Raw genomic sequence first — 27,930 nt, forward strand, 5'->3', positions numbered from 1 at the left:
ATCGACTTATGTTAGGGGCTGATATATATAATACACGAAGATTTAGGGCATCTGCATGGCTTAGGGTTATTTACATAATCAGGTCCCGCTGATAATTCACGTTATCTACCCGGCCAGATTTAAGCAAATAATTGAGTAAAATAATTCTTTATTCTAAAACAAGAAATTTACATCAAGCCCAGGTCATATCGGTCATATGACAGACAAATACCACACTACACAGGACGTCACATATAATACTGCACGATGTTATTTCTCAAGTATTTCAGAATCAAATCCTATTATTATCAAAGAACCCACATATTATAGAAGAAGTGGGTAAATTCGTCTTCCACTGCCTCAAAAGAAGAAGTCAAACCCAGCAAAACTAGTACCATGTATGTTGTAGAATGCAGTATAATGTTAGACGTAGTCTCTTATACCATTATATTTCCATATTTTTTCCGTACATGTTTCTTTTTTAAATTTCAACATGCAAAAATACAATACATAGTGGTGACGCACTCAAGCAACATGCTTATATTCACGTCACCACTAGACATAAAATAAAAATTACATCACAAAACATGGGTATCGTCCAGGTAACAAGAGAACAGTTTAGCTATTAAGATAGTATAAATGATATATACATGTTGTTTGTACCTGTAGGTATTTGCAATAAACTTATAATATACAACAAACTGTTCTCTATTGATCTGCAGGTTGTGAACCAAAGGGGTTTGGCTCGTCCGGGTGCAACAGTAACAGAACCCTGACGGGAGACTGTGGGAGTATACAGTCCATGGGCTTCCCCCTCACTCCGTACGATAACTCCGCTATGTGCGAGTGGAACATTCAAGTCCGTCCGGAGCGGGTCATCATGTTGACATTCACTCAGTTCGATCTGGAGTATTCAGGTGAGTCGGTCACCCTTTGCTAATTTGCATATCCGTGCGCATACGGGCGAGTCAGTCACTGTAGCTGATCCTTTTCTAATTTGCATACTCGTGCGCATTCAGGCGAGTCAGTCACCTTAGCTGATTTGCATACTTGTGAACTTTAAGGTGAGTCATTCACCTTAGCTGATTTGCATACTCCTGTGCATTCAGGTGAGTCAGTCACCTTTAATTTGCATACCCGTGCGCATTCAGGTGAGTCAGTCACCTTAGCTGATTTGCATACTTGTGGGCTTTCAGGGGAGTCAGTCACCTTAGCTGATTTGCATACTTGTGCGCATTCGGGCGAGTCAGTCACCTTAGCTGATTTGCATGCTTGTGGGCTTTCGAAGGTGAGTCAGTCACCTTGGCTGATTTGCATACCCGTGTGTCGTGATAGAGTTATATGGCGAGGGTTGCGCGCCGTCTGGAACCACGCAGCATTTCATGATGGCTATTGACTGATACCTGACGGTGCATATAATGTCAGCGTCATACTCCAGTCGAGAAATTGACGCGTGATTCCGCCGCAGAATATATCTGGGACCGAATATAACAACTTGGCAAGCACGCAAGGCTCCTGCAGAAGTACTTCCACGACCTTGTCCCCTGTTGATGACGCATTTTCCCCTCTCCTCATTATTATGCTTATTGACGAACAGAAATTAGGACGAGTTGTGCAGACATTGAATTTTAATGAGTTTTTCTTTTACCTTCCCGGAAAATATTCCCGGAATTAATGGGAAGCCGAGAACTCATCTCCGACTCCCTTTGAGACTGAACCCATATCTGTCATGTCGGGAAAATGGAGATCATTCGAGTGTAGACAGTTCGCGGTATGAAGCAACTGGGACGGGTACGGTACTGTCATGTTAGATGAATAGTCTACACATCCTGTGGGTCTCCAGGAGGGTCTATATGGGGGTCCTGCCAACGCTTAACTGTAAATTTATGACTGCCCATAACTCTTAATGGTAAATGCAGACAGGCGGGCAAATTAAGTTGCTCTTTTATGTGTAATTTTCTTTTGCATCAATAGAGTGTCTTTAAAACTAGTCTGATTTGTAGGCAATATGCGATATGCTGATACAAATAGTAATTTTCAAATAATGATAAACGATGAATTCAAGATAACAAATAACGTTCTACGTACGGTAGAATTAAAGCAACCAATTACGCTTCACGAAGAATTTCTCGACAACGCGTGACGTCGAATTAAAACGGCTCACTACGCCTCACGGAAAACGACATGCGGACCCTCCCCCGGCTGTCACTCGGGAAACGGTCTTTCAATTCAAGATGGCGTCAGAGAGTATGAATAATGTGGAGCTTCGCAACGTGTCCCAAAGTAATTAGTCGGACGCGCAAGTAGAGACGATAAGGCTAGCTAATCCCGCACCAGGGGGCCTTCAGCAGCCGAGAGGAAGTCACCGACAGCGCTTTAATTGCTTCCTCCGACGACAGATTGATCTGGGGTCTAAACCTTCCCTCCAAGAAATCACCCAGTTACTTTACGCTTTGCCATATACTTCAGGCAGTTGTGCGTCTAATGTCTTTCACGCATAAAAAGGGGTCATCCCGCTACAAGCTCTAATTTCGGACCGCTTAATTCATTATTCCGGTGCGCAATTATTTTTCGATATACGCCACCTTCGGGCTATTGCTAAATCACCGTGATTGACGACTGCACGCCTGCCCTGGCGAGCGGACCTGATTCGGTGGTATTTCTCGCTGGCATTTACGTGCAGGCATTACCTACCGGCGTCCTGAAACTGTGTCAACATCACTCACCGTTCCTCAATATCCCCGATACACTCAATGTATCCAGAAGAAAGAGTAATCTATGATCGATCTCTCTGCATGTATTTAACAGTTCTTTATAACTTGTCATCGACCCTGTGAGCCGTTCTTTAATGTATTTATTTGCACACCTTATCTTAAGGCACAAGGAAGCCAGGGCGAAGTAAATGGAATTAAAAAAAGTAATTCTATATGCAACACGTACACCAGCAGAAGAGCTGGGGTAATCAATTGTTATCCTATACAGGAGGAATTCAATTTGTGTTAGACGCTATCTTCAGGATGGAAGCGCCTGGAGCCATTACGCCGCGCGTTGCATGATGGTCCCGATCATACAACGGCGCCATTTTGAATTTTCTTTATCTCCAAGAGACTGCGCTTCTTTCTGAACGCTGAATAGACCTGGTGTCTATTATTTCAACATGGCTTATCCTTACTATCTGCTTGTATTGAATTTAATCAGCATTTTGCAAGGGTTGCCAATAGAAGGGGTTAACAGAAGCTAGTTCTGTCGAGATAGTTGTGAGACTTGTGACAACTTGCCAATGCTGTCTCGGTTGATCTCTCTGACCTTAAGATAAGGACGCAAATGTCCTCACTCATACAAAACAAATGTTTCTTCGAGTTGTCGTCTGGCTGGCGGCAAGTTTCGTCAGCAGTCTTCTAAACCCACAGTCGGCTAGTCATGGAATAAACTGACTGCTGAACAAAGACAATGCAGTACAGTAACAGAATGCACAAGTAGACTGGCAGGCACCACGGAAAAAGAATGATGTAAGCTACCTTCAGGGCAGACAGTACTATTAGATTTGTCCATAGGAACACATGCTTAAACACACTATTAGAAGTCCTCATGAAAGTACTTGTCCATACTTCAATCTCAAAAAAATTTTTCTGCACCAGGTAGCCACAAGGGTCTGATTCCCAAATATAGAAAGGAAACAGGGGGTCGACCAGCTCAAACTCCCGCCACAGCTGATGATAGTAACAAAACCTCAACTTTGACCTGATTTTCCATGGTATCCATCCGCCTGGCCAGACAAGACCTAACCACTCACATGCATCTCTCATTACGTCCACTAAACTGGTGAAATAAACAAAACTTGACCAAAGTAGGAAAGTTTAGACCCTACCTGTGTCTTCCAGCCCAAAAATGTCCAAAATGGACCAAAACTTTGAAGAGAAAAAAAGGATGTTCAAATGTATTAACTAGGAACTACTGCGCAACGCAAATGTGGTGTCTGCCCTATATGTATTAGTTATTTAGTCAATCTGTAATTGTTGTTTCTAATAGTATTGTTGTTTCTAATTGTTTCTAATAGTATTGATATTTATTTGTTTATGAGTCGTGTATTTTAATGTTAGCGTATCTAGTAGGAACTCTTGAAAAACAGTGGTTCGAGTTTATTTAGTTATCCAGAGTATATTTATAGATCCGTATATCTACGGATCTGTTTTCAGATATCCCTGGACACACAAATTTAGACATAAAGTATTTGAAACAACAACAAAATTATACACAAATAACGTTACACGTACAGACGTATAGAACCAAAGTGATCAAAGTATACGAACCTTGTCCAATCCGTCTCCAGTTCCAGTCCCTTTACAGTCTGTTTTTAGATGCTGTTGAAGTTGATTTGATGTGTTTTGCCCTGAGTGTGTATTTCCTAGTAAAATAAATAAATGAAATAACTTGAAATTAATTACAGATAACTTTATTGCACAACAGTTGTACAGGGTACGAAGTATGGCATTGAAAGAAAGAAGGAGTTAAACTAGTACTGACTCACGACAAAAATTCAGCTCATAAGAGGGGTCACGTGACCTAGGTGTCAAAGGTCACCCAGGTCACATGGCTGGACAAGGGAAATGTAGGGAGCCTGTGGCGCCCTTATACATATGAACTACATTTTCATAAGGCTTAACCTAATACAAAAGTGGGTGGCTAGTACATAGTATGGGATAGGTATGAACTTTAACAATCATTGGAAGAAAGATGGACATTGTACCGCCGCCCCCGTCGTGCACGGCCGTGACAAATATCCCCCCGGCAGCCCAGGCGCGATGGCCGGGTCCTGACAAATGGACGTGCCGGTACAGGGAAGGCCCCCAGCATTCATTTCCCTCGAGCTCTGACCGAGGCAGACCAGCACTCTGTTACTTCGAGTCACGATCATGAACACGCGGCATATATAGTTTCACAGGCACACCAAACATTGCTGTATCATCTGCTGAATTAAATGTGCTCAATGCAGATTTTAGGGCTTGAAATCAGATATTTAAAATCGATATTCTAGTTACCTTAAATTTACTAACTTAAAGTTGAAACAACACTATCACAATGTGTATTGACCTTCAAGGTGCAAAAATGTATGCCGAAAATTGTGACGGAAAACGCGGTTACTTGTAGGATCCTGGGCTGATAATTGAGTATTGGAATAAAGGACTAACTTGGGACTTGTTCTGCGAGTGAAGAAGTGAGTGAATGAATGAGTGAGTGAGTGAGTGGATCAATGAGTGAGTGAATGAGTAAAATAGTGAGTGAAGGAATGAGTGAATGAGTGAGAGTGAGTGAATGAGAATAAGTGAGTGAATGAGTGAATGAAGAAATGAGTAAGTGAGTGAGTGAGTGAGTGAATGAATGAGTGAGTGTAGCCTTGTCCTGCTAGTCTCGTTCACATTCGAGAACTGCCTCAAACAGAGAGGAAATTGTTGATGCCATAGATATGTTGCTGTAGTGTAGATAGTACCACAATCATTATCCTGGTGTATCACAAAATCACAAAAGGCTGGATGATTAATGTATATACAACAGACAAGGTCTACATTGTAGTTCCATGTTTAGTGTGATCATAAATCATGATGATGTTCTGTCGTATCTTCTTGACAACTACTTCTTCTGCCAGACAGATGCTTGTCTCAGCATCTGCCTCTTTTAAAAGCATCCATCCAATGCAATTTCAGAACGAAGTAGTATATAGGCATCCCTCTATCTCGAGAGATGATAGTAGCACTCTAAGTCTGGCATGTGTAGCGTCTAGAGTATCTGTATGGTATTGAAATATATTGCCTCTTACTTAATACCTAGTCCTCTTCTGAGCCAGTATGGCCCTTAAAGGCATCCAGTGCAGTTTTTTGGGGTTTGGAAACCCGATTTTTCAAAGTCAATATTCTAGTCAATTTATCTACGTACTGAGTTGAAACCACACTATCCCAATATATATTGACCCTCATGGAGCACAAATACCCAAAATTCTGACGGAAAATGGTTACTGGAAGGGCCCTTGGATGATTTTTAGGGTACCACCCATAAAATAAAGGACTCATCTTGAGGCTTGTTTCTGCAGTTTTAAATACCCAAAGTATGAAATACTGATTGAAATGTGCTAACGTGAAGCAGTATGTGTCAATATCATAAAGATTGCGTTATTCAGAATATTTCCAGTTTTGCTGCTCTGAAATCGATTTGGATGCCTTTAAGGCAGAAGGTAGCTCTTCCATTTGGCCCGGTCCACTGCCAACTTTGGTGTCTCGTCAAGAGTGAAACCATGGCTCCGCACTTCTTTTTCCATAGTTCTTCGCCATGTTTCCTTCGGTCTTCCTCTCAGTCTCCTGCCCTGAGGCGTCTATCTTAGAGCTGTTTTGTTAATGTTTTCTGATGGCTTGCGGCATATACTGCCTTATATTAGCACATTTGCATCTACTAGTATTTTATACTATGGGCGTTTTACATTTGTACCTTACCTTTGTAATGTTTACTGGGCCTTCTGGAAGATATGTATTTCTAACATAAAGACTAGGTATGTGAGCTTGTATCAAGCAGTAGCAAAGGCAATGGGAGAGTTTCAAGAGAAATAGTAATGGTAATGTTGTATTATGTCTAAAAATGAAATAATATATGTCACAAAGTGTCTTTTAGTTAGATGTTTTGATAGTAATATCGAATAGGTACACGACTTAGCATGGAAGTTTTTCAATCATGTAACATGAATAATGAAATAACAAAAGCGTAAATGTATGCATGTTCAACTAATATCTAGCTGGGTCCGAGGTAGGGATTATCAGCTAATATCGTGAAAAAATAGGAAGACATATAAAAAGAAAGATAGATAAAGAACATATTAAAAAAATCAATATCTATCACACCCCTTGGGGAAGAGAATCACCATAAAGTTTGAGATACTTTTAAGACCCAGAATGTTACGTGACAAAACTTTCAAGATGTTCATCCAACCCAAATCCAATACAAAAGAGAATTTGCGTGACCATATGCTATCCTCTGGCCTCCAAGTAAGACCCCCTTTCCCATAGACGAAATGTTGCCTCTCTATCCCTCTTTTACAGATATTTTCAGGTCATTGCTCTGCAGAACTCCCCCAACTAGTTCCACCACTCAGAACTTTTTAAGCGTTCCACTAGGTTCTCCACTAGCTCACACAACTTCACCATCCAAATTCCTTGTTTGAAATCTTTTTACAGTGACAGCTAAGTTTCTTTCCCCGTAGGGCGAAGCTTTGGAATTCCCTCCCTGACAAGTGTTTCCCACTAACCTACAATCTACAGGCTTTCAAATCAAACGTTCACTGCCATCTCTTGACATAGCCATGTTTCTCTCATCTTTCCTAAGCGTTCCACTAGGTTCTCCACTAGCTCACACAACTTCACCGTCCAAATTCCTTGTTTGAAATCTTTTTACAGTGACAGTGAAGTTTCTTTCCCCGTACGGCGAAGCTTTGGAATTCCCTCCCTGACAAGTGTTTCCCACTAACCTACAATCTACAGGCTTTCAAATCAAACGTTCACTGCCATCTCTTGACATAGCCATGTTTCTCTCATCTTTCCTAAGCGTTCCACTAGGTTCTCCACTAGCTCACACAACTTTACCGTCCAAATTCCTTGTTCGAAATCTTTTTACAGTGACAGTTTCTTTCCCCGTACGGGCAAGCTTTGGAATTCCCTCCCTGACAATTGTTTCCCACCAACTTACAATCTACAGGCTTTCAAATCAAACGTTAACCGCCATCTCTTGACATAGCCATGTCTCTCTCATCTTTTCTAGTTTAATGCCGAGAAGTAGTCGCATGGGCCTTGCATTGAGCTACTCCGTTAAAAAAAGACCTAGAATATTACGTGACAGAACTTTCAAGATGTTCATCCAACTCAAATGTAGCCGTGAGAGTGTGAGAAGGGCGGTAAAATGCCACCCAGTCTATCTGTGTACTCTTGGCCGCATTGCAATTTCCTCTCTGGAAATTAAAGATTGCTGAAGATACCATCCAAATCGCCGGCCGCATACGTTCAAATCATTTTGGCCTTCAAACGGGGAAATAGGAGTTCCAGACGTCTGGCTACAAGATTCACTGTGCTGTGAAACGGCGGTCTTTAAAGCGTTATCTCACGAACGTATGGTGGCTTCATGCGGAAAATAAGAAATACTTTAATCTTCACAAACACCGTGGTTACGTGTTTAGTCGTGACAGGTTTGGTATTTATCAGCAATAGGTATTAAGTTGTATTACTTATGTAGTTAATTAAATAATTATGGCGTAGTTGTTATATTGTGGTGTTGTATATATCGTAGTTATGAAGTCATTAATGTGTAGTTGTTATATTGTAGTGTTGTATATATTGTAGTTATTAAGTAATGACAATGGAATTGTTATGTTGCATTTTTTATGATGTAATTTTAATGTACAGGACTCCAGGGAGAGTAGTAAACAGCTGTTGTTTTTACTGATGGAGTTCCTATAAACATAAACATAAACATAAACGTGTTAGCATCCTTTGAAAGTCTACCACCACATTTACATCATCTGTGTTTTTCTTCAATTTTGTAATATTTCGGGCCGTTAGTAACTGTCCAGCATCGTCATTATTAAACAATTATATCTATTCTGTCTTCAGTTTAAAGTTTTCTAACAATCTGGAGGTATTGTCTGTTATTGAGAGAAAAATGAACTAGAAAGGTAACATTTGAAAATCAAATGCAAAATGTTTACCTTCGCATATGGTCTGCTCTATTAATTCTTACTCAAACACATCCATATACATGTATATGGTGACAGGAGTCTAAATATCTCCTACTATAAAATTGCAACATTATGTAACCCAATACCAGTTACCATGGTGAGAGAGAGTCTGGTTGGCTAGGTCAGAGGTCAGTGTTTGGAACGGAAGAAGAAGAGGAAACTGAGAAAAAACAATATGTTTTCCTTCGGTAAACATAATCATGGATTCCTCACTTTTAAGCTAGAATGCTGCAGCCACCATGTTTTGTAAGACTAATTTATTTCCTGCATTAGCTACCACCCTCTGAGTGTCCTTGCCCGGCCGTTGCTAGTTGTTCACTGTATGAAGCCGCCACGTCAAGCTGAGGGTGCCGTTACGAATAGAACCCAAAACTTTTTAAGACCAAAAGTAATACGTACATTATCTAAAAATCGCCCTCCGAATCCCTACAGAACCTAAAGAGAACCGCGAGAGTGAAATAAAGAACGGAACAGTCGGCACTGTTTATCTTCTTCGCGGCTCCCCCAACGCTGAAACAGCGCTTTAGAGCAGCAGGGTGCCCGGCAAACCGCCCACGTCTGCTGGAGATTAGACAGATTGTTAAGTCCCGGTACGCCATTACGGGAAAGTAAGAGGAGTAATGGACGGAGACCGTAGATGGAGGATTACCGGAGAACATGTGATGGACGTGACGATTGCTTCATACAGCATATAAAGATGAAGTCAGATCGTAAATTCCATCTAGGAAAACCTCGGAAGTATGAAACTATTCAAAGTACAATAAGTTGTCGGTCACAACATTTTTTTTTCATTAAAGCATATGAAAAAAAAACAAGACGGCGACGATGAAGTCATTAGATCGTAGATTCCATCTACTGTAGGAAAACTTCGGACGTATGAAACTAAAAGTACAATAAGTAGAAGTTCAACATTTTTTAATTAAATATGTAAAGAAATACAAGACGGCGATGGCGACGCACTCAAATCAATAAATATAATAATATAATAATTATATAAGCGCCGCCATCGAACATAAAAATAATCAATAAAGATATAGTACTACATAGAATAACAAATAAATCACAAAATTACAAAATCTAAGCAAACAATATAAGGCAGACGATTTTTTCGGGTCAAATTAAATATATCTAAAATCGCAGGTCCTACCCCCCCTCAGTTCAGGTAGGACTCAAGTGGCGTGAACCAAATCGTAAAAAATCAAGAGAGTCCGAAACATTGATCATTCAGTAATGACCAACTTCACAATTGAAGAACAACATCTAATCAGAGATTCTGGCAGAAGGTAGCATGTGTTTGACTTTACACTTGATATTGACATTGTAATAACTGACATTGACATTGTCATAATTGTAAAATTTGAGTTATTTTCCAACACAAAGAAAACACCATGAATTTTTAGTCAATCTCGTCGACATTCATTGTTCTGACTTTCTGGAAGGAAAAGAACTTGTACGTTTTTGCAATGAAACTCATCATCATCATCTATCATCCTCCGAAGACGTGGAGCATACAAAATTTGCTCTCCAGAACAGTTTGTCATTCATCGAAGATTTCAGTTCCTGGCCCTCCGGCCAAGCCTGTTTCAGTTTCTATAAGTTTTTTAAGTGTTATGTTTGGACGTCCAACTCTTCTCTTTGTTTCAGGGTTCCAAAGTAGAAGCCTACTGGCTGGTCGAAACTAGCAATGAAACTAGCATCAAACTTTATACACCAATTGGTGAAAAGAGCCTATATAAGTTGCCTGTCAGTGCAAGGTGAAATTTTACATTGTCATAAAGACAGTTTCCATTAACAAGATTGTCAGGGCTGCCGAGGAAGTTTGATCCTTGTGATTGAAACGCGAAACGAGCATTGGAACATAAAATAGAAAACGGATTCACCCCTGCACCCTTAATGACACACAGTGGATAATAAACCCCGCACGAGAAGACGGTGGTTAAGACTGGAGGTGACGATGTCATACAGTCTGTGGAGTCTGGGAAGAGGGGCGCAGGTGTCGCTAGGACCAGGACGGTAATACGGGAAACGTATGGGGCGTACTAGTTTTATAAGGTGATTACGAAACAACTAGTAGCGCAGCTATAGCGAGTTTCCAAATCAAGTTCATTCCAGCAGACTTACACCATATGGAACGACGAAGTAAGAGATAGTGTAGCGCATCTTGTATATCTAAACTTAACTGGTTTCCTATCATATGCATACTAGCCTGGGTTGGACGAATTAAGAGAAATTTTTAATTTACTTTAGGTCTTATCACTGGTAGACGCTTTTAAAAAAACTCCTGAGGGAAGACCCCAACATAGTAACAAAATAAAACAGCATGTGCTCACAGTGAGAAAGAAACTGACGAAAGTATAGATACATTCACAAATAAACATGTAGAAATTCTAAGTAGCCAATTGTACAATTAAAACAATTTAGGGTAACAGAAAACGTGTGTTTGACAAGGAAGACAAGGTCCATGTTGAGCTGAGGACAATTTTGAAAGATAATGTTAGGCAATGAACCTGGCGCCAATTTGAAACACTCTTAGTCCTTGATATAGAACAGAGTAGAAGATTTGGATTATAGACTACAAGACGAGAGAACATTCGTTTTGAATGAATCTAATCTACTCCGAGGCCGTACCAACCTGTATCACACTCAAGACTGAGGTTTATGAATAATTCAATTTTTAATACATAACTAGGCAACACGACGTGAAATCTGTCGTAAAGACATTAACGTATTTACAGATATTTCCACATCCTGGAGGAATGTGCTTATACCACTACATATATTGGATGTCGGAATGCTCCTAATGTTTAAAGATTAGTTTTTGCCAAGTTTTTGGTTCTGCATTTTCCAAGAAATATTGGGGTGATTTTTATTTTTATGTGTCTTGAAGAGAAATGTTGTCTTGGTACCCATGTGAAAACCGCGGTAGTCAGACGCAGACTGGGTTCTGGTAGTTTACGACAGCCGAATATATTGGGCGCTTTTATGGTACAAGCTTCCTCTTTAACACATTTGCTGTTCTAAATGTAGTCTATCAGACATCTGCAGGGGAGTGCACACATTCCATCAAAGAAATGCTGATGAAAAAAGGCGCGAAGTTGTTGTCTATGTCACTAATGTATAAAATGAATAGTAATGGTCCGCACACTGAGCCTTGGAGGACACCAACTTTTGCATTATGCTGTTCCAAACAAATAGTAGACCAATAATCGTTTGTGAAAGCAAACATCAGCCTTGGGGTATGTAATGACTACTTATCTCTCCTCTGGGAATCAAAAAGACAGTGGATACATCGCTAGCTCTCATTCTGTTTCGGTGAGGTAATATGAAGCTGTCATACCTAGCACTACTCTTGTACTTGTTTTCCTCGGCTAACAGCGAGTCGCCTGGAACCCGGCCGTGACTGATGGCACTGGGCGTCGGGGATGCATTAGTAGCACATCTCGGCCACGAAGATCAGAAGGTTATATCCCGGAGAATCAAAGAAGTAGCATTTTTACGAGCTTGGCCAGCCCTTGTAATGGAACGATGAAAGGACAAACACACTTTCTTGCTCGTCAAACTCTATCCAAAGTTGTTCCATCTAAAGCATCTACAAGAATTTTAGATCAAATTTGGTTACTGGATTTTTACGGGAATATAGGAAGGATAACATAAATAAACTATATTTTATAATAACTTCTGCTTAGAAGCTACAGAAGGGCCAGTGGCTATTTTGTATTGCACGTGCAGTTCAACAAGCTGATTCAATAATTCATAAATGGGACTCTTTTCTGTTCACACTAGTGGGTAGGCTCTGGCTCATGAGAGTTTTGATTTGGAGGCAAATTTGGATGAAGTATTATGAAAGACACGGAGTATAAAAACTCGGGAGCTAAAACATGTTTGGTAACCAGGCTTTTCAAGACTCAAGACTAAAAAATTATGTATTGATCATTGGCAGCAAACTTTAAGTACAAGTTACTGAATTGCGAATCAATGTATATTTCATTTTAAAAATACTAAAGTTTACACTATTGCACATAATGAAGTTAAAATACCGATACATTCGGAAGACTAGATAGAACATAGTGATTTTACATATACTACTACCTACAACTGTTAACAATTACGACTAGAAGAACTGTTAGAAGGTATGAGATAGCACATGCGATACAAATATGTCAAATAGCTTGTCTGGTACATGCCCAAGCTTCAACTGTTCCTAGTATTATGAGGACGTTTTACCAGTCCAGTATGCTGTGATATACACACTGCTGCGGTCAATTAGAGGTACTTCATAGCAATACCCACTTGGCCAAAGCGTCCTGGAAAAAGGGACGGGAATTTAAGAACAATTTAGTTATGACCTCAGAGACTAAGGGCTTTGGGACGGTGTCCACGATATAGCAACAGCTTAGGTTTAAACAGCCTCTTCAATGTAACAATGTCTAGTATGTATATCACAATTGCACTACGTTCGAGAATGCATTGTTATTAACAGTAAAAGCTAGCTTAAGTACACTGTGAACCAAGTAAAAGTGCAATATGAACCATGTAACACCTTTAGTGCACTATGCACCAAGTAACATCTAGCGTCAGTGCACAGTAAACCAGAATTGCCCTGATGAAGATGACAGACGGCCATCGAAACGTCGGCTCGTGAAAAATAAATGGTTGTGACCAAAGAACTTTGCTATTCATTCGTTTACCAACCTGATGAAATTATTTACGGAAGGCTCTTCGCTGTTTCAAGTGGGTAATGATAGAATTGCGTGCCAATGCTATCCTCATAACTACTGATTTCTTAATATTAATTTGATTATTATTATTTCTATGCTTAAAATGAGTTGATATCATTCTGGTTTATAATTAAATGTCTCTACAGATACGTTAATATTCATTTGATTATTACTTCTATGTTTGACATGAGTTGATATCATTATGATTATAACCAAATGTCTGTACAGACAGAAATAATTGATTATTGTAATTTCTATGTTCTGTATCATTTTCAGTTATTATTGTATTATCTGGATGGTTCAAACTTTGTATCGTTTTAATTTATCTATTTATTTATTGTTTGAATCAGGCAGAGCCCATAGACAACATACATGTAGACAACACAAAATACATAGATCTAAAAATACAATGTCTAGGATAAAAGAAACTGAGCGAAGGCCTCTTAAGTGAAAGAATTAAAAAAACTTACTGATTTGATCTGTTTTCTTTATTTGAGGTGTAATGTTTTATGGTAATTTTATATCCATGAAAAACATGTCTTTGGAACAAAGATTGTGGAGTTTGCAAATTTGCCACGAAGTCATTACACCTAATGTGACTATCCTAGCCTAATGGAAAAACCGGCGCCCTCAACTCATTCTCTACCCACGTCCCTCCTATCCAGAGGGATATAAAATTACCATAAAACATTACCACAAAACTGAAAATGGCCTAAAAAGGTCTTTAACATCCTCCACACATTACGACATTAGCCTACTACAGACCAAACCTATTTGCAGTTCAAAAGTACGTTAGGAGAAGATACGGCAGTTTCCAATTGGTAGAGATAATTGATCGATTACCAAAGTGTCATCACCACCTATTTCGCTCTCGAACGGCGATGAACCGAGCTAATGACTCAATTTTGACCAGGTTAAGAACTATCCAATGGACACTACGCGTGAAGTGGAGGGGGTTAATCTGCACATGATGGGCTTATCGATCGAAAAATTGATTGATGTCAATCACGTCATTTGTTTTCGTTTGATGATGAAAAAGACACAACATGCAAGCTCGCATGAATATTCGATGTCGCTGGTACATAACGTATTAGTATTTAGTCAGCTGTACCAGAGATCATATGTTCCCACAACGCAAACATAGTTAGATATATAAAGGACTGCTTTGTTATTAGAAAAAATACCGAAACTTGTGATTAGCCCACTCGATTGTAACACTATCTTGTAGACTTGTGCTAGCCCTTATTGTTTGAGTAATTAAGATATGTTAGGTTTTATTCAACGTTAGGTCTTATTCAACATATTCATTTTATTGTTTGTTACTTTCTTTATGTAGTTTGCCATACATTGTACCATGTGCAATTGTCGTACAATAAAGTTCTTCTTCTGTTAAATTCTCTAACCTAAGTAATATAGCAAAATGCAGAATAACACTTATTTAGAACATGAACGTAACATACATATTCACTTACATACCGGGTACCGAGTCAAGCTATACACCAATTTTTGGGATAATAATCATTTTCGTGTATATTCGTATTTTGTGTAGCCAATTTCAACCAGCCATGACTGTTATGTCTGATTATTAGTAAGTTTCTTGAAATTATATTTCAAATGTATATTAATCCGTTCATATCAATTTCAAGAGCGGCTATAGCTAATTATACGTACTGCCCTCCTAAAGTCAATAGTAGTATAACTTATTATTATATTATAAGCCGTTTCGTCTCATAAAGGTTCTACTTTGCCAATGCATATATAGATATATCAATCTTACCTACCATAACAGTAAATATAGATATGGTGTATCGAGTTTAAATACGCTATGATTGGTGCGTTTACATTTTTGCTGATTAAAAACGTCATACGGCGACAAACAGTACACAAATATTAATATGTAATTATAACATAAAGATTGATAATCTCTCAAGATAATCTTAATGCAAGGCTGCGGGTCGTCCAAAATTAGGAGAACCTTGTGGCTAAATTGTACTCAAAAGCAATTTCTCAACCCACTTTGCTCAGGTTACATGCTTTCCGTGTACATGATTCCATCAAATTGCTCAGTCATGCTAAGCTCAATAAGGCAGAACCCCGTAAAATGATACATCCATTGTCAAACATGTATGAAATACAATAATTGTAGTACCAGACCTTTACGAAAATGCATTTACTACCTCAAATTCTTTTTTAACTTGATGCAATATATGTTGAAGCCTTTGGAAACATGGTTAACATATACTCATGATCATAAAGTATGGCAACAAAGGTTTTCTACCGTTTTCAATCCTCATCATTTAAACCCCAAAGACTAACCATATACCGACAATCAAAGAAATCCTGTCCTGCGGGTTCAGTCATCTCAAACCCATTTGAATTACAATTTTTTTTTTCATTTTATCATTTGTGTACCCGCCAAACATGTTTCTGAAATGCAGATTGTATACATTATACTCTATGCTGTTCCTGTATTCACTATTATAATCACTGTTACGTTTCCATATAGTAAACTGTTGCTCTTTCATTTAAAGAGACAGCACCATGAACAATAAAAGTAATCCTAATCATCTTTGCAAATTACCACTTCAAGTAAGCCATCGCGCAATATACGTTTAGTAAAACCGTGTCAAATAAAAACATTGCAGTTCCCTAATGGTAAAATAGAATGAAACACACAAAGGAATGTGAATTATATTTCATAGATCAGCATTTGAATTTTAGTCTTGGTCAGTACAGGTATATTACACATGTGGAATATTATATTATCATTATTTATCATTGTCATATTTATCTTTGAATGTTGTTCACTTCACTAGCAGTTTGATGAGCGACGTTATAATAGGATGATATGGCTATAATTAGAAGAGTGCCTTAGGAATATGGGTAGATTATGTTTCTAAAACTGCTTAATGTCTCGTGATGTGGACCTGTAAGTCCTGGCACAATGCTGGATCTTCTTCCGTCACATGTTTAGTCACATTGAAATTGATGTATCTATCCACGTTTTATCTCAAAATCATTAGACTATGGCTATTGTGTATGCTGTGTTGTGCCGGAATTGTTAATTGTTATGGTCTTACGGTACTCTCAATGCAGTTCATACAGCGTCCTACCTTTGAAACTGGTTTCGCAAAGTAAACTGTGGAATGACACGGACTATGATTATGCCTTATGATTTTGACTATTTGTTTTGGTTGACACGTCCTGTTTCCAATGATTGACTACTTGTACCCTTTGTTCATATTATTTATTATCTCTATGTGTAGTAATTGATTGTTTACATGTATGTCCTTTGTAACTTGTTCTGTCTTATGTTGGACCACCTTGGAAATCAGTTGTCCAAAACTTAAGGTACCACCCAGCTGTTTTTAAGATCAATAAAAAATAAAAATTTAAAAAAAATTGTAAAGAACTAATGACTAGTATCCCCCAAAACTGACTTTACCTTAGATCCTGGATCCTCACGCAATTCTATTGCATAGATTGACCTGGTGGCAAACTTTCTCTCTTCAAACGTTGCGATTTCTATTTCCTAGAGTGAATTCAATCCGAGTTTCTCTTTGTACAGTTCGTCGGAGAGTGACTTTAGGTCGTCCTCTTTGGCTTCCAGGTCATAGTAATTTTTGTTGTTTCGTGCTTTGGTAGTCTCCACATGTGCATAACAAAGCCTAGTATCCGTTTCAATACATTTACAATATTATATAAAGAAGTGGGAGTTTCGCTCTTTGCATAAGATCTTCAGTTACACGGCAATGCCAGGAGATGTCAAAGAAATTCAGAAAACTCAGGGTAGCCAAAATACTAACTCCTGGCTCATTCATAGTACGAGTAGTGTTTTATAAGTTGCCTACAGGTGAGCAAGAGTTGACCTCATTCCAGCTACTTGCTGAAAGTATTGGAACTTTGGTCCTTGCAGATTACTTTTACTTCACAAAATCGAAACCTTTGCGAAGCGAAGCCAGGCATTTTCTTCAAAGTGCAGTTTGAACCCCTTAGTGTATAGTTGATGGACGAGGATGAACAGTCTTATCACTGAGCAATATCTGCTTCAATTAAGAAAGATACTACCGGTCATCCCTAAGCTTATATCGCCCGCAAATGGGTCGGGATGTTGACACCTTGGTTGGGTATTGAAGAGTTGTTGAGGTGAAGTTAATTGCAACGTAAAATCGATGCCTGACAAGGAGTCAACGTATGGCTGATTAACTATCGAGTCAACGCCGTTTTGCCTGTCTTGCCTTTTCCCCATAGACGATTGAGAAGTTCTCTCCCAGATGGCCAGAAAACATAATTAGTTTATCTCTTTCAGATACCATCATGGTTTTAGGTAACCTGTATCAGCATTTTCTGTGGGAGAAATACGGACAATTAACCCACAAAAGATGAGGATAATTAGTGTTGTAATAAATATATATTCTTCCCTTTTCCCCATAGACGATTGAGAAGTTCTCTCCCAGATGGCCAGAAAACTTAATTAGTTTATCTCTTTCAGATAGCATCATGAGTCCATGGTTTTAGGTTAACTGTATCAGCAGTTTCTGCAGGGAAAAAACGAACAATTAACCCACAAAATGAGAATAATTAGTGCTGTAATGAATGTAAACTGTCTCAGTTTGTAAGCATGAATAACTGGCGAGCTGACCGTTTGGAATCATCTGTTGTGTCCGACTGCAAAGGCAGGGTGACCTGACATTCCCTCTAACTGACTCAGGAAGTACAGGGCTGGAAATACTGGGTGCAGGTAAAATTGGAATCGTGCAGATATTTCTGATGTCTACCTGCACCAAACCTGTACCATGTACTGAGTTTTAATATATATGAATGTAGGAGTATGTGGATTTTTATCTGCTGCATTGATTTATACCACCCATAAAGTATGAAAGAAACAATGGTATCAGTTTTGAACAGTTTTAGTACAGTATTAGCTATGTCTGACTGGTGAAGCTAATTTTCAGTGTTACCTGCACCAGTGCAGGTTTGCAGAAAAAAAGATTTCGAGCCCTGTGACATAAATAATCAACACATCAACTAATGCCATAGACAGACGTCTAATAGCCAATTAACACAAACGAGTTCAAGTAAAGTACAAATTTAGATTTTTGTAATACTAATCGACATTCTTCCTATATTAATCACGTAGATGTCATTTACAAATTTAATTTTTTGTAATACTAATCGTCATTCTTCCTCTATTAATCACGTACGTAGATGTCATCTACTTGAAATGGTGGTGATTAAAATTGGTAAAAATATATGGCATGTAATCTATGTCGAGGAGAACCCCAGCGTTGATTACCGCTCTACCTGGCCAGATTTATATTACGTTCCGGAGAGTTGACGGCGGAATGGATACGTCTGATGCAATGTGGCACCTTTCTAAGCTCAAAATAGCCTGCCTGGAGCTGTTAAGGGTAATAACATACACTCATTCACATGAAAAATGACTCTTAGGTAGAAACCTGCATTCAAGTGTTCAAATTATTCACATATAGAATGAAAGCAGGGAGTAACTGCATTTACTAACCATTGTAGTAAAGAAGGTATAACTTAGATCATAACCAACTTATTTAGCTGATAAACCTATCTTAATTATTAGTACTGCAAAAATATACCGTAGTACCAAATTCAGAAAATGACAATAATTTAGACAGTCAGTACTCGTATATTCGGTATTTCTTTATGACCTGGGCAGAGAAAATAAATTTTGAATATTTGACATGGATTCATGTAATGTGTAGTATTATGGTCTCCGCATGACATAACTCCTAAATACTCCTTAACAAACCATTTTGCATTATATGATTCCAGAAATATGATTAGGAAAATTGCTGTCGCGTTCCTTCAGCTAGATTGGTGGTTATCTATCTAATTTGGAGCATCAGAAAAAAATGGTAAGCATTTGTCACCCAAATATTATTTCTTCGTCATACCAGTTCTCATGTTACGTATGAGTGTCAAAATCATTTTTTACACGCTGAAGCCAAAGACACGCAGCGTCAGGTGTTAAACATAATTTCTCCTCATTTTGATGTGGGTTACGTACAGATACTTTAATTCTGGCCCCTTGATCTAAGTACCTACCCATTGTCATCTTCTTCTAGTTTTTTTTTTAATAGACACCAAATACAAATTATTATATATCAAAGACGTGCAATTGCAGGTGAACATACAAATACACTACAACAATTAGCTTTAAAGCAAGGGCGCGAACTGAAATCAATAGAGATAATGGCTTTCCTGTTGGTACGTCTCTGTGTGGTACAAAAACGTCAAGCATGTTTCCTTGCTGTGTATGTACCAAGAGAATATGGAGACAATGTTCTTTCGTACCTAGGGGGTAAATCCCATTAACTCGTGCACTAAGGTGGATGCATGGATGCCGGGTACTGATTACAGAAATATAAATGATCCAGCTAAATCCCCACTAAGTTACCTTGCTCTAATTTTGCTGATCGATGGCCCTTGGCAAATTCAAGACCAAAGATAAGCAAGAGAAATGACGCCCTAAATTCGCCCAACCGGACTGTTGCATCCACGAGCTGATTGGTAACCATGTAGGATTAATCGCGGAGATGTGGATCTCCCGCTGTGGGTGGGTCATTCATCACCAGCCTACAATGCGTACTGGGACGTTCCGGGATGCGGCATCTTTGTGATCCGAGAAACATCACGCAAGCAACTTATCTGGGGGTGCTGCTGGTAATGGGAGAGAAGCAAATAATAACGATTTCTAAGGTCCCAATTGTGTAGTTCAAGAATTCTGTCGATTTATCAGGCGCGCATCGTGCCCCCTTTTGTAATGTATTGTTAATTCCATAGGGTATTGTCTGTCAGCTGAAAAGTTTGGAGTTATCATGCACTTTTCTGCGCTTAAGTGCTCAAGATAATAAACGACCTTTGCGAACCGTTTTGCATCATATATGATTCCACAAATATTATTAGGAAAATTGCTGTGGCGTTCCTTCAGCTAGATTGGTAGTTATGTATCTGATTTAGAGCATCAGAAAAATAATAAGCATTCATCACCAAGATATTGTTTTCGTCGTCATACCAGTTCTTGCGTCATGGCTGTACATACATTGTGAGTATCATTTCATTGTCACAGTTATTATTTTGTTTCATTATTTTTATTTACTTACTTAACTTTATTTCTTTATTGCAAAAGTAATGAAAATAAATGCAAGGAAGTGCCATGGATCCTGACAGAAATCAAACTAACAAAACAACAACAACAAGCAGACAAGACTGGCAATGAAAACATACATTGCCATGGTGACGGTGGTTGCTTTTACGGTTATTGTTTGCATGGCACTGCCATTATTTCATGATTTTGAGGAGGCCTTGGTACAGACAGATACAGTGCACTCCTCTTCTGAGTGTATGGTTTTCCCAAGGGTTTCCAGGAATGTGGGCAAAAACGTGTATCAGCAAACAAAGCGGGGAGACATTCCTGTGGACATTCCATGCCTGTGGACAAAATTCCTGTACAATTCCTAGAATTCTTGCAAACTGCACACAATACTGTGCCATTAGGCTCCTCCATGAGACGTCGCCAAAAAAAAACAAAATACTGAAGCAAAATAAAGAACATCAATGAACAACAGTTACAGTAGATACAGTTTTTTAATGGATATACCTGTGTGGTTGCACGCTGTTTAGAAGCACCTGGAATAGCCAGGGGGGTTCGGAATGACAATGACAAGTGACATTGCCTTTTCCCGGCGCCGGCGGGGTCAGGAAGAGGTCCATGTGTTCGCCGCGCTAGCCAGAGTGTATAATCTAGAGGTCACCCTAACTGCACTCTACTCAGCCTTACTAAACCCGCAATTTATCGTTGGCAGATCAAGGAAGGGGTCTTCTGTAAGGATAAAAATTATCAATAAAGACTCGGTGTAGACCTATGGTTGATTGTACTTTGCGTCTGAATAGTCAGCAAGTTGTGAATCACTGAATGACATTCAATGTTAGGAGATCGTTTCATAATTGCAGGAGTGACTGACGTAGAGCTATAATGACGTGATAGTGACTGTCTGTTGCCAACCCTGGCTAGTGTATACATAATTATCTATCTGCCGCACACAGCTTGTGTTGAACGATTTTTCTGTAGCTCTACAACTATACCCATACAAAATGAAGCATAAGATACAGTTAAAAGATCTTGATGTTCTTAGTAGTGTATTAAAATTAAACGTTGAGTTTTCTTAAGTATACATACCCTCAATATGTATTTGTCCCTTTGGAGTTATATTATTCGCCATACCTTAATCTTTATGCTAAATCCTTTGTTTAACCTTCATGACCACGTCGATTTCATAATGAAGGCAACCTTTTTTATTCGCGCGCTCGCATCAGTTTTGGGGTTCCTAGAGGATGTCATCCATATAATCAAATCAACATGGCCCAAGAATTTCTCACCTACTCTCAATGTGTCAAAATACATGATATGTTGAGACAGTCTACACAATATATCAGTTTAGTTCTTGCAGAATGCCCATTAGCATTATCATGAATCAAATTCAAATATCAATTTGCCATTCCTATTATGGAAGAATCCAACCTTTCCATCCTGAATAGGAACAAAAATTTCACCAAAAAAAAAAAAACGATGTGACGTACCAGTTCATGGGATCAACACATTGCCATTTAGGCTTACTAATATTTCCCGGGAAAAGTTATCACTGTTTATGCATATATCTATATTCTCTATGGTCTCACTGTGTACGCCCAAGATACTAGCATAAACTGATAGCAAAATAATGTTAGTGAACAACATCAAGTGAAATTGAGTGTTTCTTGTTGGAATGTAGATATATGACATGACATGTTAGCTAATTAATGTAAGCCGATTAACACCAACCTTGTGTAACATCCAGGATTACTTATATATCCCAAAACCGCACTATATGTATACAGATTGGCAGTTTTATGGCTACCTAATTACTGAAACAAGATATCGATCCAAGCCCTGCCTGTAGGTCCACTTTGCAGATCAAACCTTTGAGGTCATAAATTTGGGGTGACTGCTAAATCTCCCTCACCCTTTGAGACGTCTGCATAAAAAAGGTCGACCAATTATACCTCCGATAATTATCGACATTCGATCGATGACTCAATATATAGTATTATCATAATTTATAAATTCCTAGCAATTAGCATTAGAATATTGCGTCCCAGTATGCAATACTCATGTTTTGCATACTGCATGTCCTCTTGTGCATTAAGCCCATATGGGCAAGAACATGCAATAAAGATTCATATCAATACCATTTGTAGAGAAGGCAAAAGTTTTGATATCTTGTTTTTTCCTAAGTAGTGGGCCCTTATATTGTGCTGTTTTGGGTAAAAAAATACCTATTAGGAAAGTACACAAAATTTACAAGAAGATAGCAATGTGGTCTTAGTGATAAATCTTTGCAATCTTAAGATATGAATATCACAATCCCGTAATTTTTGTCAAAATTTTGAAGATATTAATAAAAAAATCTTTGTTGTTATAATAGTACCAGAGGCCACACTGCAGTGTTATAGATTATCTCTGCTGAATGTATAGATGCCAAATTTGTCAAGAAAAAGTTGTATCTTGAAGGCCCACAGGTGTCTAATAGTGAACAAAATTAGAAGAGCTTATTATATTAATATTTTACGTTGAAATCCAACATATTTGGGTGTATTAACTGACTTGAAAATCAAAATTGTAAGTTTCATTATACGTAGCTAATGACTACAACAGATGTGTATACTCGAAGGAGTAGTTTTTCATATTGTTAGTAATTCTATGCATTTTCTATTTTCTAAATGAGCCAAACAACAAGGAAGATAAATCCAGTCATACTGACCGAAGGAGGCATTATAAAATGTCTGTATCTGTATCTGGCTATATCACACCGAACGACTTGTTACACCTAACCCTTGAACTTCTAACTCTCGACATTGTTTAAAGCTATCTAATGACAATGCCCCTACTGTACTTGGTGACAGCGAGTTCCACTCTGCGATAGTTCTAGGAAGGAATGAACTCTTGAACACCTCAATCTTTGGTTGATAAATCCGGTACTTGAAAGTATGGCTATTTCTTGTTCTCTTCTGGGCTGGTATTAGGTACTTAGTATATCTATAGTTGGGACGAAAGAACCAAGGATAGGATCACTATAAATGCAACTGAGTGGATCAAAGAGTGTGTACTGCGATCGCGAATGTAAAGGAACTGTACTGATACTCTGACATTCCTGTGTCCCAGCTAGGGTAAAAAAAGGATGTGGTCAGCGTGGGGCAAAGTCATCTATTAATCAGTGACATTAGCAGTGGCAGCAGGGTTAGCAAACGCCCACGGTTCCACAAAACCAGACGTCCATAAAACTGTCAGACTGTTCCAACCCACCATTCTTTCCCGCCAAAGAACCTTTGACACCGCAGCTGTATGTGTAGGCAGTCCTCAGATGTCAATTTGGGTCAGACAGGAAGGCAGGCGATTTCAATAGACCAAAGCTACCCTACAAGGAAAGGCTCTCAAGGGGATAAACTTCTGAGTACCTCGTCTGTAAGATAGATATCGTACCTCTGTCCAAGGCCTTTTTGAAATTTACGTTTGGACATCACATTTTTCGTGTTGACACAAAGATGCAGTGGCAAATCCCTAGCTCATACTACAGTAGGCAGGGAGGCGTGTTCATTAGAAACTGTCCGGGGGTGAAGATATTTGATAAATGACACTTCTAATCGCACAGAGACATGTTTATTTCACGATGGGCAAAGCCTACAGTACTTCATGTCACGGTAGGCGTTTGGATGCACACAAAGTACTAGATGTGCAAAGGAATGGGGCAATCATTCTACACTAATGTGCCTGTAAGCTAGATGATGCCATTGCCCTTTGACTTCTTAATGGCCCATGGTCAATACACCTTTAGTCACGGTGTCTACTGGAAGTACCCTGATACACTTGGCAGCACAATTAGGATGGCAGAACTTTGCGGGAAATGTGCGAAGCCTGTCGCATTGTGATACCGCCAATAAGTCAACAGTAGCTTGGAGCCCCTTTGGACCCTAATAACTTTACAGTGATAAAGCATGATGTGTGAGTATAAACTGATGACTGCTTGGTGTCAGAAAATTATAGATTTTTAGTTTCTGGAATTTAGTCAACACCTAATTAATGCTGGGGTCACAATTTTAAGCGGGGCCAGAAAAAAAATCAAGAATATTCATAGATTCTGCTTATTCTTATTTTCTAAACGTTTATCTTTTATGGTTATCTTCTAAAAACGTTTTGTACCTTTTGCTAATTTTCGTACCGGCAACTGGGACCTGGCGTGGCCCTAGCTTAAGACAATGACAATGAACTGAATGAAAGATATAAGGCATAAGAAAGAATTACCATTATTAAGGGAAAAGGTCTAGGTCGGAGCTTGATGACTTGACATGTGTCTACACGGGGCGTGAACTGTGTGGGGAATTGAGGAGCACTTCAGGAACACATCTACCTATTTCATGTCAAACACGATACGTTTTACGGGCCATTTGGTGCGTGAAGACAAACCCCCGCCATTAGTGATGCATGCACTTGAATCCTGGCGTACGTGACCTCCGCAGTTGTTCCAGGCGAGGGCAGAGGTGGTAGACATCATTAGTGACCTGTGATAATGTATTCCCGCACATCCGTCAGGACATTAGAATCTTGTGTGGTTGAAGGTTGTGGGGTTGTGGTGGCAGAGTGCTCGACTCGGAACCAAGAGGTCCCGGGTTCGAGTCCCGATCTTGTGCCCTTGGGAAAGGCACGACTTTCCTCACTTCGCTCAGGTGAAAATGAGTATTGTATTGTCCCCTGTGTTGGTGGCGCCATTAATATAAGTTGAAAAAAAGTCTTGTGATTACATGTTGGAATATTAAAAAAAAACATTAGAATCTCCCCATTTCGGCAATCGTATACTATAGGGGGCAAGGTGGTCTTGCGGTTAGGATTTTTGACTCAGATTCCAAAGGTTCTGGGTTCAAATCCCTGGCAGGCCCCCTTGTTTTATCCTCGGGAAAGAAACTTTACGCTTATTTCCTCACTCGACTAGGTGTAAATGAGTACCTAGCTTTGGTTAGGGACGTCCTCTCGGATAGGACGTAAAACCGGAGGTCCCGTGTATAAGGAGAGCCACACCTCTCTCAATACAGCAACAACTCTCTCAATACAAAAAAAGGAAAATACATAACAGACTGTTTTGTTATTAGAAAAGATATAAAAAAACTCATGTTTAGCCTCAGTCTTGATTGTGTATAATACTAGTACTTCATATTTTAATTAGAAGTAACTAGGATGTTAAGTTTCATTTTATAAACCATTTTCTTTTTGTACTATGTTCAATAGTCGTTGCCATACACGCGCCATGCGTAATTGTCGTACAATAACTGTCTTCTATATATTCTCTTCAATGAAAGAGACACGATTTGACCGGTATTTCATCCTTTGCCTCCGGATCCTTCTTTCCACCCACGCTCCTCTCCTGACTTTGTCTAAGAATAACCGGCCTGTTTCGCCCGTACATTTTGCGTCATGGAGAGCTTGGCATGCCCCCATCAATTGCGAGACAGCACACGCATTGGTACAGTCTAAATGGCGCCATGGTCTTTGCATGATATCTTCATTTTCCTGCTATTTGATTTGCCCGAAGCCAGGGACCTGCCAATAACGCAGCCCCAGTTGAGGTGATATTTCATTCAAACTGTCCGTAATTTGCACCGGCAGGAAAACGTATCTTCGGTCATCTTGGGTCCCCAAAGCACGATTCATAGCATCATTTGGCCTTATTGACGATGCCTAGTGTGTGGCATCAATAAGAACTTAGTCGTGCTTTAAGGCCAAGCTTACAGAAGATGGTATTCTCTCATTATAACCCCACATTTAATCCACAATACAAAATTTAGTTTGCAAAATAGCACAGCCGTAAACTAGTGTGTTACCGTATTGTTGATAGAAATGCAAAATCTCAGCTGCACTTTTTTTTTAGTTTTAAGAACAATATAAGATTTAGTTTGCGAAATAACACAGCAGTAAACTAGTGTGTTACCGTATTGTTGATAGAATTGCAAAATCTCAGCTGCACTTTTTTTTTAGTTTTAAGAACAATATAAGATTTAGTTTGCGAAATAACACAGCAGTAAACTAGTGTGTTACCGTATTGTTGATAGAATTGCAAAATCTCATCTGCACTTTTTTTTAGTTTTAAGGACAATATAAGATTTAGTTTGCGTAATTACACAACTATAAACTATTATTGTGTTACCGTATCGTTGATAGAATTTCAAAATCTCAGCTGCACTTTCTTTTTTAGTTTTAAGGACAATATAAGATTTAGTTTGCGAAATAACACAGTCGTAAACTATTGTGTTAGCGTATCGTTGATAGAATTGCAAACTCTCAGCTGCACTTTTTTTTAGTTTTAAGGACAATATAAGATTTAGTTTGCGAAATAACACAGCCGTAAACTAGTAGGTTACTGTATTGTTGATAGAATTGCAAAATCTCAGCTGCATTTTTCTTTAATTTTAAGGACAATATAAGATTTAGTTTGCGAAATAACACAGTCAGCTGTATACTAGTGTGTTACCGTATTGTTGATAGAATTGCAAAATCTCAGCTGCACTTTTTTTAAGATTTAAGGGCAAATCACTGAGTTACATTGCCTCATGCACTGATGAAAATGTATGACGTCTTGTGTGCTACACCCTGCGCTGTTTTGAATGTACAGGACGTTTTCTAAATGGCGTCATTTGATCCCAGAGGTGTCAATTCGTACCGTGATTTTTTTTTTTACAAGTTTCGAAAATTCACTCAGGAGGGAGATGGTGAACCGTATTCTTTTTTACGTTCAAATAATGGGATTCTTTGGCTACGTCGGTTTTACGATGGCGTAATGTGACTAGCCGGCCGTAAAAAGGGCTTGGCGTATCGACCGGTCGTCTTGGCCCGCACATTTCAGACTTGTGCGGATGGTGGCCGTAAGACAGAGGCATGCTGTTATCCATGCCAAGATGAAGCCCTAGGATTAGGCAGGGTTACCGTTTAGTTGTCCAGCTTTCCCATTCAAATTTCAGATCAATGTAATTCTCGACAGCTGATATAAATCTGATTAAAGCGTTGTAGGTTTTTCGTTTGTAGAATAAGACTGGGCGGTCGACATTTGTGAGCAAATGCAGAATATTTCCTTATTACCTTTTTGACTGGAAATACAAATAACGTGCTCGTTTGGTAGTGTGGGGTCGTGTGGCGCAACGGTAGAGTGCTCGACTTGCTCGGAACCAAGAGGTCCCGGGTTCGAATCCTCACATGCCACCGATCTTGTGCCCTTGGAAAAGGCACTTTACACGACTTTCCCCACTAAAATCAAGTGAAAATGAGAATTGTCTATCCAGTATTCGTTTCAACGAGACACAACATCAGCAACAGCTGCCTGTGCCCCACACGTGTATTGCTCTGTTGCA

General features: G+C 39.1%; 1 protein-coding gene across 1 annotated transcript in view; it reads left to right on the top strand.

Annotated features, from left to right (window-relative positions):
- The first annotated feature begins 729 nt into the window (after window positions 1-729).
- LOC109485366 overlaps window positions 730-27,930 on the top strand; it is an 81,392-nt gene continuing 54,191 nt past the window's right edge. The window contains exon 1 of the mRNA XM_019788924.1: window positions 730-896. Coding sequence (XP_019644483.1) covers window positions 782-896 — 115 coding nt within the window. The 5' untranslated portion in view covers window positions 730-781. The remainder of the gene's footprint in view (window positions 897-27,930) is intronic.

Source organism: Branchiostoma belcheri, unplaced genomic scaffold (genome assembly GCF_001625305.1).
Source record: "Branchiostoma belcheri isolate BF01 breed outbred unplaced genomic scaffold, Haploidv18h27 scaffold75, whole genome shotgun sequence".
NCBI classification, from domain to species: Eukaryota; Metazoa; Chordata; class Leptocardii; order Amphioxiformes; family Branchiostomatidae; genus Branchiostoma; species Branchiostoma belcheri.